General features: G+C 45.6%; 1 protein-coding gene across 5 annotated transcripts in view; it reads left to right on the forward strand.

Moving 5' to 3' along the window:
• The window catches only part of LOC137616396 (mucin-17-like), a 436,827-nt gene that overhangs the window by 369,225 nt on the left and 49,541 nt on the right, over positions 1–18,061 (forward strand). For 2 of the 5 annotated variants that reach the window (XM_068346103.1, XM_068346105.1), the window contains one exon: positions 17,961–18,050. The exons of the other annotated variants lie outside the window; for them this stretch is intronic. In XM_068346103.1, the coding sequence (XP_068202204.1) occupies positions 17,961–18,050 (90 nt within the window). The remainder of the gene's footprint in view (positions 1–17,960; positions 18,051–18,061) is intronic. 5 annotated transcript variants of the gene reach the window in all.

Here is an 18,061-nt window from a genome sequence, read left to right on the forward strand (position 1 = left end):
TCTCCAGTTCGTGCGTTAGTTCCTGTAGTTTCCCTGTCTGGGCAAGGGTTCTCAGGTTCCATGTTGCTATTGCAACGTTATCTCTTCCTCGGATCTTCGGAGGGGATGTTGCACCAGTAGTACACTTGTCACGTCCGCCCTGGTGTGCAACGGATGGCGCGGTCCTTGTTGACCCGGGCGACGACCGAGCCGGTATGGTATCCTTTTTTGTTGTGACCATCATGCAGTGTGTCTTGGGCCGATGAAGCCTGGCAGGCGGCCATCCCTCTCCACGCCAGGTCACAGCCGACTTCCTCCAGTACCCGGGGGCTCGCCTTGACCTCGAACACGTGGCCGATGTCATTCGTCTAGGAATTCTTCGCCCTGGCCGTTGCCTATGGAACAGGGTCTTTCGCCCAATGATGCCGTGTTAACACCACCCCCTCACGTGGTTTAGTCCGCCAGCTGAGACGGTGTACCAGGGTGTGGCGCTTGGAGCCACCAGCACGTGAGAGATTTAGGAGATGGATGAGGTCCAGTGATGCCACCCACTCTCCCATTAGATGATAGAGTGCAGCTGGTAAATATCAAAGGTACCACCACTATCCATATATTGTGAAAGATTAAAATCACAGTTAGGACACAAAACCATAGTCCATGGCCTTCGAAGAGTTACGCAAGAAGAAATCACTAACACTTTTGTTGTGACCTTGTGTGACATTGAAAAACTCCAACCACTGAACTTCCTGATTTGTTGAGCGGAGGAGGACGATTTGGAGACAGCATCTAGGGCCTCAAACAGGTGCTCCAATTGGGGTTAGGTACTATTCAGCGCCTGGTCATTTCAGCGCCTGGTCATTTCAGCACCAAAAAAAATTAGCGACAGCCATCTCAGCGCCAGAAGAAATTTTAACTCTCTCTCTCTCTCTCTCTCTCTCTCTCTCTCTCTCTTCACACAGTAGTTTGTATAATTTCAGTACCAAACCGCTATTTATTGATCTCCGTGTTTCCGTTGTTTAATTAAAATCTCTCTCTCTCTCTCTCTCTCTCTCTCTCTCTCTCTCTCTCTCTCTCTCTCTTCACACAGTAGTTTGTATAATTTCAGCGCCATAATTTCGGTGATTCTGTTGTGTAATTGAAATCTTTAAAGGGAATATTTGTAAGCATTTGTAAACCGTGATTTAGTTATAAAAAAAAAAAAAAAAAAAAAAAAATCATCTAAATACAGTACAGTCTTTGGGAAACCATGGAGGATACAGTTCAGAGTCAGAGAGGACGAAGGAAATTCTGTCATGATGGATATATATACAGATTTGATAAAGAAAGCAAGACACATACAAATGTAAAGCTCTGGAGATGCCATGAAGACGGTAGATGTCGTGCCAGAATTCATACGTTAGAAGAAGCTGTTCTAAAGAAAATGAATGATCACACCCATCCGCCATCTGCAGTGGTGGTAGAAGTTGAAAAGGCGAAAACATATGCCTGTCAGAGAGCCGAGGACAGTTACGAAGGACCGAGTACTATAATCAACAAATCTTTGGAAAATATGTCTCAAGCTGCTATTGCCCAGCTGCCTAACCGGCAAGCGATGCGAAAGCTTATTCGACGCAAAAAGATTGCAGCTAACCGGGTTCCTGAAAATCCAAGAGGCACTGAAGACTTAGAATTTCCTGAAGAATACAAGTGTATAAGCTCACGCCCGAAACTGAGGAAAATTTTCACATAGCAGATTAAGGGATTAACCGAGAGAGAATTATCATTTTTGGTAGGGAGACCTGGTTGGAACATCTAGCAACGTCAACCATCTGGTATGTTGATGGCACATTTGGTATTGCACCTCAATTATTTCATCAAGTGTACGTTATTTTAGTCAAGAAATTTGATGGAGTCCACCCCATACTGTATGCACTCTTGCAGAATAAGAAGCGCTCAACATATGTGAAAATGCTAGAAATAATTAAAGAGAAAGAACCAAATGCACGGTCCAACACCATAAATTGTGATTTTGAGCATGCGATTTTGACAACCATGAAAGATGGTTTTCCCAATGTGCAAATCAGAGGATGTTTGTTTCACTTATCGCAAAATCTAATTAAACAGAACAAAAGTATGGGTCACATGATTTCATATAATACCAATGCGGACTTTGCTTTACAGGTAAAAATGATACTGGCTCTTTCATTTGTCCTAGTTAACGACCTTGACCGTCATGTGGAAGCTCTAGCATCGCACCTACGTGAGGAGCTAGTTCCTCTTTTGTATTGGTTTGAAGATAACTACATCGGTCGTCCAAACTGGAGAGGAATTGGAAGAAGAGCACTGTTATTTCCGACATATTTGGAATATGTTTGAACAAACGCTTCAAGGAGAAGATAGGACCAATAACCACGCAGAAGCAGCTAACAGACGGCTGCATACAGAATTAGGAATGTTATACCTAACAATTTTGATGAAAATTTAGAGAAACTTAAAGCAGGTCATGAGCCTCAACAAAAGCTATTGAAATACCGAAAGGCAGACGAAAGAATATTAAAAATCTTATCGGATTATGGAAACAGAAATGAGGTTGAATATTCACAAGCTAATGCGCATAACTTATTAAACTAGGCTTACTAATATTTGTATTTTGAACTTTTTTTGGGACCATTTTAACTATTCAGTAGGATAAATACTTTTTATCAATAAATATTTGTTCAAAACCTTTTCTATTGTTTATAAACACAGTAGTATAAATACTTTTTATCAATAAACATTTGTTCAAAACCTTTTCTTTTGTTCATAAACACACACACCCGCACAAATTCCACACTTCCACGGCGCTGAAAAGACATGACGCTGAAATGGCTGTTGCTGAACTGGCGGTGCTGAATTGGCGGCGCTGAGCTGGCAGCGCTGAATCGGCGGCGGTGAGCTGGCGGCGCTGAAATGTCCCTACCCCTCCAATTAGCATCAAGAGTGTGCTGCAGCACTGGTGTGCAATACAGTTTCACGTGCGGGCATTTTGCAAAGTTGAAGTAAACATTACAATGTTACAATGACCTTACACAATGATTGAAACATAGCCATTGAAAGCTCAATTTCACATTTTTAGGGGACTGTGGATGCTGGCATCCCCTAAATGGGTAACCACATCCAGTTGGGGCAGCATTGGCGAGACCAGTCTGACAAGCCTCAAATGCACGATGCTGTCATGCCAGCCATAGCTGTACATGTGCATTATCACAAGAACACCATGAAATGGAGTTTCCAAGGGAAGTGGATCTTTGGGTAGCTACTGTAGGTCTTCCTGGGACAGGCATGCTGTTTGTTTATGAGCATAAGTAACTCATTGGGCCATGTTGATGTCAGATATGTATGATTGGAATGAAACTTGAGTATCCCATGATACATATAATATTAAGTGATCCATCACACGTGGGTCAGCTACAGACCGATGAAGTTGTAAGGAACCCTCGTCCTTCCCTCTGAGTAAGGAAAACATATATAGCATCTTACAAAAATGCAATAAACACTTATCACAATCTGGAAGGAGGATATGTTTTGATTTATTTAAAGCTCAGGGCTTTCCCTATACAAGGTTTGAATAGTAACAAATCCAGCAGAGAAGCCAATTAAAACTCAATAAACCTTTATAGAATCTGAAAAAAAAAATGATTAAAAAAAGACTCCTTACTTGATGATCTTCAACGATGGGGTTAAGGCTAGAAATCAAATTTAAATCTTAGGACAACATACAACTGATGAGTTAAACAATTCAGCATGTGTCTCTGTTATAAAAGGCCTAAAGACTAAATGCTAACCTTTTTCTGAAACTGAGACAATAACGTACCGATTCTATCCGCCATAAAGTTGAGAACAGATACAGTATAAACATTCTTGGAAGTAGCTACTTTTGCAGATTTGGAAGATTAAGAAGCTTCCAAACTTACTTACTTCACTTATTAGGGTATTACTCATCAATGAGGTTGCATAAGGTTTGAAAGGATATAATTCCTCTCATGTTTTCTTTCCCTTCATTACTGTATCCTATATCAAAGGTAAAACTGTATTTTCACTTGAGTCAAGTGAAAATAAGCTGAGTTCTTGGATCTTTTACCACTTGATATGAGGTGTGCCAATGACTGGTTTTGGCATTTCAGGAACTAACGCATACATTTTCTCTGCCCTGCAAGAGATAGCCTGTGATGAGTTGTCGGCCGAGCTTGTAAGCAAACGACATACACTGCCATTCTGAAACAGGATGAAAATGATCAACTTTAGTTGAAACTTTGTTCACCCCATCAAAATTTAATGGAATCATACAATATGCCATACCATCCACATAAGTACTGTAATACAGTACTGTAGTACTGTATGTTATTGTTCCGTCACTAAATACAAACCCTATGCTATTTATAAGGATGATATTACTTTCGGAGAAGTTGTAAGACAAGCCATAAGACTTTAACCACCCCACCTGCTAGTTAGCTGGGGTTGGTAGCCCACTACCCTGCTCACGCAAACACTTGGCTTGCGTTACCTTTTTTGGGCTCAAGCCATGGCATCCTGATGGAAGGTTCCTTTTTGGTAGCTTCCTTGGGTATATAACTACTAAATATTCCCAGAGAATTTAACCACAGGTTATCACAGAATTCTAACTTCTGGAGCGAGTATCCTAAAGGTTTCCCTTTAAGACATCGTATATCAACAGGGGACGCATGTATTAACGCGCCACATAGCTATCTACACCCTACATAGAGTTAACACTTCGATGTGTAGGGGCGGAGAATAGCTGGGGAGCCGTTCCACAGCTAATCTCGTTCGTGGCTACTTTTGGTACTCGAGACGTAAACAAACGGGCGCCATTGCTAAATGACGTCACGTCCGTCCTCATCCTTCGTTTAGTAGCTTGCCTTACTAGTCGGACTTTTCCCTGTGCGTACTTTATCGACTTGCATCTTAGCCATGTCTCTACCCTCGGCCTCGCCTTCTTCTGGAAAGTTGAGTACAAGGTTCCAGTATTGTTTAAATAAGCTCTGACCGTAAAGTAACTTTTACTTTTCGAGATATTTGATGTTTTGTGGCAGAGCTGTGCCTCGACCGGACCCGCCATTTTATGGCGTCGCTGTTGTTTTGCAGGCCTTATTTAGCTAGCCTCAACAGCGTTTTCCGGCCTCATTAACTAATCGATACTATTAGTTATTTAGTCTTCATAGCTAGGAACTTTATATATCGTGTTTTGACGCCTTGTTATCGGTCATCATCTGACCCCATACCAGCTTGCTAGTCTAGCCCCTAGGCCAGAGCGCCTAACATCAGTGTTCATGCATGATATATTTCAGTGATCCTAGGTTTAATTATGAAGATAGTGGCATTATTTTACAATACTATTGACTGTGATGCAAGTGTTTTCGTCTTCAGGGACCATATAAGGGACAGGTTAGATAGTGTGCCTTTCTAACCTAACCTACAAGTAGGACCCCTATATGCTTCCTTCATCCCCTGCCTTAGGGCATCCCCTCTGTGTAGCCTTGCTCCCCCTACCACGTAAGGGGATCAAGCTCGTATCAGAGTATATATCGCTTCTCTGTCCTCCCTAAGGGAATGATCCCCCCTTAGGGTTGCGTCCGAGAATGAGGAACGGCTAGTCCTTCCTCTATTGCTGGGGCTAGGTCTCCGACCTTCCCTGCAATAGCGATACGTCTTCCATCCTTCCTAGTTCAGGGTGTAACATCCCTGCTCTAGGTTAGGTTTTGGGGGAGTTAGTTCTGTGCCTTGCTGAAACGATACCCATGCACCGTTCTCAGACAGGCTGCCTTACCTTAGGCTAGGGAGCGTCCTCCCTTCCTTGTTGTCCGCTTTGGTACAGAGCCTCCTCCATAGAAGACCCTTCTCTTCTCCCCTCCCCACCTATCTCTTGTATGGCCTAGCCTATACTTAGGTTAGTCTATACCCACCTGTCCCCTGTCCTACAACTCCTCCTTAGGGTGGAGTGATAGGGCTACCTTGAGCTCCTGTGTGCAGTCCGCTCTGGTACATATACCCTTCATAGTGTCCTATGGGGTTAGCCACTGGATGCGTTTTGTCCGCAGGGGTTCTCCCCCCTCTTGGGTGTTCCCTAGCCCTCCCTTGGGCTACCTTGGCTCCCGGTCCTCTGCGGCCCCTGCTTCTGGGTGATAGGGCTAGCCTTTATCATGGGTACACACACTCAGGTGGGATGTCTTGGGGTCCGTGCCCGTACCCCTACATCCCTCCCTCTGTCTCTTTCACTATCCTGGTGCCGGTCCCTTGCCACCTCCCCTGTCGGTGATACCCACCTCCTACCTTGGTGACTTATCCCTTGCCCTCTGGGCCGCCAGTCCTCCGTGTGCCGGGGGACTGCCGCCTCCCGCCGGCGTCCAGCCGATGGCCTTCCCTCTTACCTCATAGCTTCGGTCGTCCGTCCACCGTCCACGTGCCGCCGCTGTGCCGGAGGCCGCCATCCTGGTATTACCCCTGACTTTTATATTTGTCTTCCCTAATGCCAGAAACTCTGCTGGAGCGGCCTCCGGTGTGCCATCGGTCTGCCGGAGCCTTCCGGAGGCGTCAAAGTGACTTGCACCCCTTCTACTAGCTATCATCTCATGTTGATAGCCCTACATCACAACCAGATGGTTTGATTACATAAATAGATAGGTATTATCTTACCGTTCTATTAGTAATCATGCTGTCTTCTTGCATATCACAGATTTCCAGCATGCTGTGTGTATCTTAGCACGGCTGGTTGCCGGAAACCGTTACCCTATGGGATCTTCTACGTTCCCAATTCTAGGGTCTGAGTGGCCTCAGTCCCAATTTTATATCCTTCGCAATTTCCCAATAGAATTCCCACTGCCTTCCTGGCATTCTATGTTGAATTCTGTCCTGTGCCTTCAGTCACAACAAATTGTCTAAGGATAAGGTCACGGTAACCAGCCGGGCGGGTTACACGGAGTATGTGTCTATCTCCTTCTTTTCCGCCCATTCTCTGATCATCACACTTAATATTAAGTTAAAGATTAATCATTTAATATTTAACTTTAGAATAGAAGTCATTCTTATGACTCCCCCATACTCATGTTCTCTTTCTCTTACAGGAGGAGCACGTGAAGTGCGACCACGGCTTCTGTGCAGTGAAGCGCCCGCAGTTTTATGGGCACACGGCGTGTAGGACTCACGCCCCTTGTGCCAACAAGAAAGGTGATCTGAAGTTCTGGGACCCGCAGAACTGTACGGTCTGCCAGGAACGCCTGGTCGAGGCGTTCAATAACCCTCCTTCAGCGGAGGTTAGGGACGCTTCTCGAGAGAAGCTACGCAGATGGGTGCGTGGCTTCCAGAAGAATGCCACTGGACCGTACCTTGCCACTGAAGACTTGAGGGCCTTACTGTTCCCAAAGGCATCCCCAGACTCTGTGGTCCCCAAGGATCAGATCCCCACCGTCCAGATCTCGGTGGAACCCGATGTTGTCATGGCCCAGTCCATGCACGAGTGTCGCCTGGATACCGACAATGCGGAGCGTATGTCGGAGGTTTCGGAGACGACGGAGAGGAACCTCATGGCCGAAGAGTTGGACTATGAGGAGGACCAAGTGGAATACACCGAGTCGGAGCAGGAGGTCGCTCCGCCTTCCACCACCGCCCCAACTCCTACACCGACGGAAGTATCTCTCCCGTCTACCTCCGCCACCCCGGACCCCATCCCACCCAGCGCCCAGGAGATGTTCCGTATGCTTGAAGCCCTTATGGACAAGAAACTCCGTGAGACACACGAGTACATCAGGACCATGGGAAGTTCCAAGGAGCCGAAAAGGATTTCGGTTAAGGACCTCCCGGCATGCTCGCACGCTAACCCCTGGAGGTATGCTGAGCATATGCCTATCGCAACGGGCAAGATCTTCATCAGTGAGAAGGTCGGCTCGGTTGCCCTGGAAGAAGTGGAGTTCTTCCCGAGTTTTGAGGCTTATCCGGACTGTTACGTCCGGCTTCGATCCGAACCTGCCTCTAAAGAAGAAACCGAACCTAAGGAGGTGATAGTGTTCGATCTCCCGAAGGCCCAGGCTATGCTGGCTAACGCTTTTAAAAGTAGGGGTTTTACCTGCTTAAAGCTTCCGGCACTGAGCAAGAAGCACCCTACCTACGTCGCACCTGATGATGCGATCCTCCCCTTCATGGAAAAGGCCTTCGCTGCGGTACACAAGGCAGTGGAAGAAGGGAAACCTTGCCCTGCACTGGAGGAGTGCAGACCCTTCTCCCTGGTGACTCCCCCCGATGTTCGACACTGGAAGGATATCCAGCATACCTTCGTGGTGGGAAAACTAGATCCTGACGTTGCTGGACGTCAGTTTAATGAAGACCTCCCGAAACTTAATGACCATCTCCTTCGTCGGGAACAAGACACGAAGGAAAGGCTCGCCGCATCCATGTCCCTCCAAGTACAGCTTGACGTCATGGCCGGTGACACTAGAGTCCCCGACCACTACATGGTGCTCGCCAAGACGCATATGGCGACTCTCGTTAAGGACCTGTACAGCTTCATGAAGGCTCGGAGAGCCTGTCGTGAATTCGTGTTCTCAAGTGCCACAGTGAGATACGAACCCCGGAGGCTGATTTCCTCCAACATCTGGGGTAAGCACCTCTTTCCCTCTGATCTTGTGAAAGAGATCACCGACAAGGCCGCCACTGAGAACAGGAACCTTCTCCACAAGTGGGGCATGTCGAAGAAGAGGAAATCCTCTCAGGACGATGGCCCTCAACCTAAGAGGAAATCCTCCAAGCCAAAACCCCAGCAACGTCAACAGAGACGGCAGTTTCCGGGACCCGCTACTCCCCAAGTGGCTGCTCAGCCACAGCAGACCTTTCAACTGGTCACCCAACCGGTCTTGTCCCAGTCATCGGTTTTCACCCCTGCCTTCGAGCAACAGACGACTACCTTTCATCCCAAAGGTAGAGGCTCAAGCAGAGGTGCAGGCAGAGACGCATCTCGCCGTCCCTCCAGAGGCAGAGGAGGAAGGGAAGCTAGTGGCCGAGGCAGTAAACCCTCGGGACACCAGAAGCAATGAAGTGCTTCCGGTGGGAGGAAGACTCCGCCAATTCCAGGATTGTTGGACCTTCGATCCCTGGGCACACAGCATCGTCAAGAAGGGTCTAGGCTGGAGTTGGACTCAACCACCCCCAACCTTCCAGCAATTCTATCAACAATCAACCCCCCTTCTGGAAGAATATGTCCTAGATCTCTTGAACAAGAAGGTGATAAGGAGGGTAAAGTCAACCAGGTTCCAAGGGAGACTGTTTTGCGTCCCCAAGAAGGACTCCGAAAAGCTCAGTCATTCTAGACTTATCCCCCCTCAACAAGTTCATAGCGAACAACAAGTTCAAGATGCTGACTCTTCAACAGATAAGGACCCTTCTGCCTCGAGGTTCTTACACAGTCTCCATAGACCTGGCGGATGCCTACTGGCACGTTCCAATGAACCACCGCGCTTCCTCCTACCTAGGATTTCGACTCCAAAGGAAAAGCTACGCCTTCAGGGCCATGCCCTTCGGCCTCAACGTGGCCCCTCGGATCTTCACAAAGCTGGCGGACGCCATAGTACAACAGCTCCGCCTCCAAGACGTCCAGGTGATGGCCTACCTCGACGACTGGCTAGTCTGGGCTCCATCGCCCGAGGATTGTTTAAGATCCTGCAGCAAAGTCACCCAGTTCCTAGAACACCTGGGATTCAAGATAAACGCGAAGAAATCTCGCCTCTCTCCAGCTCAGAAGTTCCAATGGTTAGGAATCCAGCGGAACCTTCAGTCACACCGCCTTTCCATCCCCCAGAAGAAAAGGAAGGAAATAGCAGGGTCTGTCAAGCGACTGCTGAAATCCAAACGGATCTCAAGACGTCAGCAGGAACGAGTTCTAGGCTCTCTACAGTTCGCCTCAGTGACAAACCCAGTGCTTCGTGCACAGCTAAAGGATGCCGCGGGAGTCTGGAGACGTTCTGCATCCATTGCTCGAAGAGACCTCAAGAGACGGCTCCCAAACAGACTTCGGCTTCTCCTCAAGCCGTGGTCGGAAGCAATGGCCCTGAAAAGGACCATCCCTCTTCAACACCCACCTCCATCACTCAACATCCACACGGACGCTTCGCTGGAGGGTTGGGGAGGTCACTCCCACCAAAGCAGGCTCAAGGCACATGGTCTCCCCTATTCAAGACGTTTCACATCAAAATCTTGGAGGCCATGGCGGTCCTTCTAACGCTGAAGAAACTCTCCCCGCCTCCCTCGATCCATATTCGTCTAACCCTAGATAACTCGGTGGTAGTTCGATGTCTCAATCGCCAAGGCTCAAGATCGCCCCAGATAAATCAGGTGCTTCTGACAATCTTCTGTCTGGCAGAGAAGAAGAAGTGGCACCTGTCTGCAGTTCACCTACAAGGATTCCGCAACGTGACGGCGGACGCTCTATCCCGGACAAGCCCGATAGAGTCGGAATGGTCTCTAGACGCAAGATCATTCTTCTTCATCTCTCACCAAGTCCCAGAACTTCAGATCGATCTCTTCGCAACGAGCGACAACAATCAACTTCCTCGATATGTGGCCCCGTACGAGGACCCCGAGGCAGAAGCGGTGGATGCCATGTCACTGGACTGGAACAGATGGTCCAAGATCTACCTGTTCCCTCCCACCAACCTTCTGCTGAAAGTCCTCTCGAAGCTGAGAACCTTCAAAGGGACAGCGGCCCTAGTGGCTCCCAAGTGGCCCCGGAGCAATTGGTACCCCCTGGTCCTGGAGCTGCAGCCCACGCTGATCCCTCTCCCGGGCCCAGTTCTCTCCCAGCAAGTACAGAAGTCGACTGTCTTCGCTTCATCATCGAAAATCAAGGACCTTCATCTCATGATTTTCTCTCCCTAGCCGCGAAGAAAAGGTTTGGGATCTCGAAGAAAAGTCTAGACTTCCTCGAGGAATACAAGACCGAATCCACAAGACGGCAATACGAATCATCCTGGAGAAATGGGTCTCATTCGTCAAGGCAAAAAATCCTACGGAAATCACCATTGATTTTTGCATGTCCTTCTTTATTCACCTTCATGGACAAGGCTTGGCAGCCAACACGATTTCTACTTGCAAATCGGCCTTGACTAGACCACTGATGTATGCCTTCCAGATTGATCTGTCCAACGACATCTTCAATAAACTGCCGAAAGCATGCGTTCGTCTACGCCCAGCACCCCCACCAAAACCGATCTCCTGGTCTCTGGACAAGGTGCTCCATTTTGCCTCCAACTTGGACAACGATTCGTGCCCTCTCAAGGATCTGACTCAAAAAGTTATATTTCTTTTTGCTCTTGCCTCAGGAGCCCGAGTCAGCGAAATAGTGGCATTATCAAGGGAAGAGGGTCATATCCTGTTTACAGACTCAGGAGACCTTACCCTCTTCCCGGATCCGACGTTTCTCTATGTCCAGTAGAGAGCCTCAAGGTCTATCTTCGCAGAACTTCGGACTTTGGTGGAGGCCAACTCTTCAAAGGAGAAACATCGGGCAGCGACCTGTCACTGAAACAACTAAGAGCGAAAATCACCTACTTCATTCGCAGAGCGGATCCTGACAGTACACCCGCCGGTCACGATCCTAGAAAAGTTGCATCGTCTCTGAATTTCTTTCAGAGTATGGATTTCGAAAGCCTTAAGAGTTTCACAGGCTGGAAATCTTCGCGCGTTTTCTTCAAACATTATGCGAAACAAGTGCACGAAGTCAAACATTTTGTGGTAGCCGCAGGTAGTGTTATGAATCCTGCACCTAACTCTGCATAGAACAGTGAATTACTTGGGACTCTAACTCTACGGGTGCCTATGTTGACCCTCGAGTGATACGTAGTGATTTCAAAAACACTTAGTGTTTTTCATATACTGTTCTTATCCCAGGTGAAATGTCATAGTCGTCACACGAGTGTCGCATGCCTAGAGCATGATGTGTTTTAATTTTAAAGACTGACGTTCCTCTGGAACGAGTGCCTACTAATAAATTTGAAATTCTCTTTCAGATTCAAGAGCACGTCTTTCATTACTATGTACATTATAATTTGTTGTAAATTACTTTTACATATTTATTGCATTTCATTAATATATTCTGCAATTGTGAAATAAAATTTCTATTTTATTACTTGTGCGTCTCAATCCGCTCCTACTTATACTATGAAATACACGTCTGTCATAGTTTTATTATCCCCTTCCTCTTATGGTTGATGAAGATTACTAAGGTTTCAACCCTTATTATATACTCACCTGTGCAATGTAATATTCCGACACGAATACTTACTTACTTCATATCTTAGAGACCAGACAATTCTCCATTAACATACAGTGCCTAACCACCACTTGTCTGCCCTTGAGAATGTTCCTATATGAATGCCAACCATTCAGTCTTGTCTCCAAGTTCTTCAGGTTCTCCCAGCAAGGTGAGTAGCCCTTCGATGACCACTTTGATCTTCGGCATGGCCCGTGGGGACTTCACTGCTAGGGGGGCAGGAAGTTCTCTTCCCTACGGTTCTTCTATTAAGATTACTATGCTAACCTGTTCAAAGCCCTCGGCACTTACACTAAAAGGGGAAAATCTACCACGATACATTGATTCTCTGGTATTCTTCCATCAGGACGCCATGGCTTGAGCCCCAAAAACGGATTTTGAGCGAAGCGAAAAATCTATTTTTGGGTGAGATAGCCATGGCGTCCTGATGGACCCTCCCTGCTACTTCGTCCAGTTTTTCAGGTCCCACCCTGCTCTGCTGTATCATGGTGATCGGCAAGCAACTGGCTTCAGGATGAGGACGGACGTGACGTCATTTAGCAATGGCGCCCGTTTGTTTACGTCTCGAGTACCAAAAGTAGCCACGAACGAGATTAGCTGTGGAACGGCTCCCCAGCTATTCTCTGCCCCTACACATCGAAGTGTTAACTCTATGTAGGGTGTAGATAGCTATGTGGCGCGTTAATACATGCGTCCCCTGTTGATATACGATGTCTTAAAGGGAAACCTTTAGGATACTCGCTCCAGAAGTTAAAATTCTGTGATAACCTGTGGTTAAATTCTCTGGGAATATTTAGTAGTTATATACCCAAGGAAGCTACCAAAAAGGAACCTTCCATCAGGACGCCATGGCTATCTCACCCAAAAATAGATTTTTCGCTTCGCTCAAAATCCGTTTTTTGCTTTTGGCTCAATGGAGAACGGATGTTACTGCTCACCACCTTTCAGTTGACTTGCCATTTGACTTAATTGCTTTTTGTGCTTTTTCTTTTTTCAGTGTGATTGTTTTCTTCTTTGACCGTCCTCATGCGGACATGTCCAAGACCTGAGGGCTGCTCCTGCGGGACTTTCATGTCCTCTGTCGAGACGGACCGCATACCTTGTATCCGTCCTGCCGAGGGCAGCGCTGTGATTAGGACACCACCTGCCGTAAGTTCCGGGATTGGTCTGCCTCTCATTGGGAGAGGTATGGGCAGTGGCGCAAGAAGTCGTCTAAGAGAGAGACTTCACCTTCATGGTCTTCTTTGAAGTCGAAGAAACCTCGGACTTCTTCCTTGACACCCCGATCTCTTAATGAAGCTCCTGCTTAATCGGTCACTCAGGGAATGAACGAACAGGAGTGTAGACCAATTAACACCAGGTCAACCTCGGGGTTCAAGGGACAGGACTGATTCCCTTGGAGAAGCAGTTCTGCCCCTTTCCTCAGGTGGAACCTTTTCCTTCTCGGATTTATTACAGGTGTGGCCTTTGCTGGGTGATACCGGTCCCCCGTCGAAGTTGTCGTTGTTGGAACTCCTTCATCTTGGTGTTGAGAGGAAACGAATACTGGCTTCTGATGAGAGTGGAGCAGCGTGACCCTGGAGTGTCTTCTACCTTGACTGCCGATGAGTCCCGTCCTTTGCCTTCATCTGCAGTTACCCAACACTGTGCTTCGCCCCATGCTGAGTTGACTTTTCCTTCTAGGGTGGAGCAAAGTCAGAGGTAGGTCTTTCCTGCGGGTGAACACCTCTCTCGTCTGCGAATGAGGCTCTCCCCAGAAACCCCATTCCTGAGAACTTCTAGACGCAATCATGTCTCCCAGCTGACACCTCGCCCTTCAGAGTATGTCTCCCCTGTGGAGGAACCTCGCCGTCGCCGACAACCTCTCCCTCTTCATCTAGAGGAGCTAGTCCTCCTCGGCCTTCCAGACGTTCTCCTTCGGCCAGGAGATGTCTCCTCAGTCCCTCCAAAGACCGACGATCTGTATTTTCGCCTACTAAACATTCGCCTTCGCCTTTGGCATCTCTTCTCTCTCTTGCTGCTCGTCCCTCATCTCTCTGTGACCCTCACTTACCACCTCGTGAGCATCATTCTTTGGCTTGCGATCGTCACTCGTCACCTTGTGACCATCACTCTTCATCTCGTCACTTGCCAACCAGAGATCGTCACCTGCAATTTCTCCATCAGCTAGCGCATGCTTGTCACTCGCCACCTTTTCAGGACTCACCGTTGATTTGTCGTTCGCCAGCCTTGCATCATTTGTTAGTCTCTCATCTCTCTTCAGTTGCTCCCCACTCGCCAACTGCTCGTCGTTTGCCAGTTCACTGGCGTTCACCTCCTCACCATTCACCGACTTCTCGGCTTTTACCAACTTGTTCGCCAGCTCCTCGTTGTTCACCAGGTTATCGGCATTTGCTTACTCGTCATTCGCCTAGAAATACACCATCCCCTTGTTGCCTTATGGCTTGCAAGTGCCATTCACCAGCGCTGGATCGTCACTTGCCAACTGGTGACTACAGGTCAACTCATGAGAGTCACTCTCCTTTTAGGTCAGATCAGGATTGTCCCTCGCCAGTTCATGATCAAGCAACAAGGATCTCCTCTACCATTCAAAACAACCGACCATCATGTTATCGCCACAAAGACAACACCCGTCGTCCTTCTTATGACAGTTATCTCTCGTTAACGATTTCCACTCCATCAAGAGAAGCCTTCTGCCCATAGGTTCAGTGCTAAACCTTCAGGCCCTTGACCTTGGATGTCAGGATGCCAGATAACTCAATCAATCAATCAATCAGGCCCTAGGGAGACTCGCTTCCCCAGGTCCAGACCAGTTGATTCCTGGAAAGGACTCTTTGTTCCAACGGGGACCATCCCCTTCCAAAGGACTTCCAGCATGGTGGACAACTGGTGCCATTCCCTTGCAAGAGGGAATCCTTCAAGCAATCCTCCACCTCAAAGGCATCAAGCTCATTCAAGTCTGAGCTAGAAGCCATGACAGTGCCAATTGTACCAGGACTATAAGAGGTCTAAAACCCCTCCCTTTCAGGCTCTTAAACCAAAAACCATAAGGAGTTACTCCCCATCACCTGTCCCCCAAGAAGTCCTATCTGCAAGCCAAAGTTGTAACACAAACCAGGTGTGTGAGTGAATGGGATAGTGGGCTACCCACCCACCCCCCTGCTAACTAATGGGTGTGTTAGTTAACCCTTGTTAAAAGTCATATGGCTCATCTTCCAGCTTTGCTGAAAGTAATATCATCCCTTTAAATAGCTACAGGTTTGTATCGTTAGAAAAAATACAAATTACTTACAAATTTGTCATTTTAGGAGTGCGTACGTTAGCGAGTGGAGAGATATAAGAATCGGCTGCCCAATCAGTCTTCAGCCTCACTATGTAGTTGTCTTACAGAGGAACTAGGATACAGTAGTGGCTTGCATGGGTTTAGCAGTAAAAGGGACTAATGTACTGTAAGTAAAGAATACGAGGGTCTGCGAGAGGCTTTGAATTCTGTATTGCGCAATGAACTTTCAGAACCCTTACTGAATGAAACACTACTCAACATGGGGAGGGAATTAGGTTAGATTTGACAATGGGCCACGTAGGACCAGAATCTCTTTTAAAAGAGGAGTCAGTGGACTTCTGAACTTTAACAAAGGAAGCTAACAATGTCAACAGTTTATGAATATAAAGTTCATCACTATCAAAGCACGGCTGATTATGTGGATTGCTTGAAGGTGAAGGCATGTCATTATTGTCATCATCCCTCCTATAATCATCAAGGCTAGTCTTCCCTGGCTTTTCTCCTGAACTAACATCAATCTTCCTTTGTGGGTTTCGTTGTTAACTATTGGTAAAAATTGAAACCTACTATGAGGAAAATACACTCTTCACAACGTTTATTCAAATGAAAGTATTTCCCTAGACAAGATACAAAAAGAGAATGCCGATCATGATCTTCTGAAACAGTTCTTATGCACAGTACACACATTAATTGTTAACAAGACCATGGGAAGACATCTTTATATGCAGTATTATGCAAATAATCAGGAGAGATCTCATCACACCCAATACAACTGAGAAACTTAATGAGACAATGATACTGGCGCGTCAGTTACCACTTACAGCTAGAGTGTTCGTGTCTTTATTAAGGACGTATTTATTGAAGAGAAAGAAAATGGAATAATTTAAAAGATTTTTAAAAACTTTACGGGTAAATGTCAATTAAACAAGTTTCTGAGGAAGAAGCAATATGAACATCAAGGGTGGTTCACAGAAATAATTTAATGTTAACTACTTATACACCACCTACAGGGTATTACATAACTTAATTTAGATTAACTTTGCTACTGAAAAGGAATAGTTGTGATCTGAAACTTTAGAGCCTTTGGCTGGTTGACTATATCAATGTATTTTACCCCACAGATAATATAGAAATAAAGCTCATGTGACATCCAATTATTACTCTACAGTATTTACAGTATTTATGAGGTTTCAGATTCATTTATTTTTATATCAACTTATGAAATTCAAATAAAATATGTTATTTGCAAATACAGTATACTGTACCTGTACATTGGATGAATAGAATTTATTAGATTAGAAAATCAGTGGTTAGGTAGCTTCTAAACAAATAAAAATTCCAATTAAAATAAAATAATGCTAGTCAGCATGATAAAATTATTGTGGACATTGTTTGCTGGTTGGAGTACCTCATGAATGTCATACTATATTGCATTTTTCAGCACAGTAGTGCATGTTGAATCTGAATTTTTATCACAACAATTAACTGTGAGGAAGCAGCAAGTGCTGTAGAGTTTGTACAGTAGCCAATTATGCATGGTTAGCATAGCACATTAAAGAAAAAAGGTCTGCAGAAGCACATCTTTGCAAAAATAAAAACCACTAAATTGGTATTACTTTCAATTGTTTAAACCATGTAAATATCAAATTATATTTTATAACTTTTTAACTGAAGTGCTTTTGCAGATTTATGGTATACTAATGCTGAACTTGTGTAGTTGCACTTTTAGTACTGTACCTTTGTAGTAAATGTGGAATATTAAGTGTTCTTTGTAATACTTTTTTGTTGCTTCTATTTTCCCCAAGTTTATTTTTATGTTACACATCACGACATTGCAGGAATTTTATTAAATTTGCAAATGTGTCTCAAGCCAGGTAACTTTTAAATTATTAAAACCTTGAAATACTAAATAGTTCTTAACATATTAAAAATTCTATATAAAATGATTCATGAATGTATGAATATTTGTAATAAGCATCTTTAATGATGGAAGAATCCAGAATAAGTATTGTCATATGCCTGGTTATAATTTTCAGTTAATTCTTGATATACCACGCAATACAACACAGGAACGTTTAAAAAATTTGATGGCTATGCTGCTTGCCAAGAAGACTACAATATCAAAGAATGTTCCTTTTACCTGTGCTTGCCACTAATTTTGATTGTCTATTTAATATCTAGCACAAGCTACCTAGTATTATTAGGTTACTTCATTTGTGGGGAAATAATCCAAAACTGAACACTGCATAACACTGCACACTATGATCCATTATTTAAATGAGGTTCACCTTAAAGTATATCGAGTTGATTTTTTAGTTAAAATTCCAGTACAGCACATGGTATTGAAAGCTAATTGAAAGTGCCTGACATTTTTCATTATACTATAGTATTTCCTTTGCTATCATATAGAAAAAGTCTCCAGGACAGTGGATACCCGAAGTGACACTTCAAGATCGCGTGGTCTACAAACTGAAGCTCAAACCAGCTTATCCACCAAAAGTAAATTTACA

Source organism: Palaemon carinicauda, chromosome 22 (assembly GCF_036898095.1).
Source record: "Palaemon carinicauda isolate YSFRI2023 chromosome 22, ASM3689809v2, whole genome shotgun sequence".
Taxonomy (NCBI): domain Eukaryota; kingdom Metazoa; phylum Arthropoda; class Malacostraca; order Decapoda; family Palaemonidae; genus Palaemon; species Palaemon carinicauda.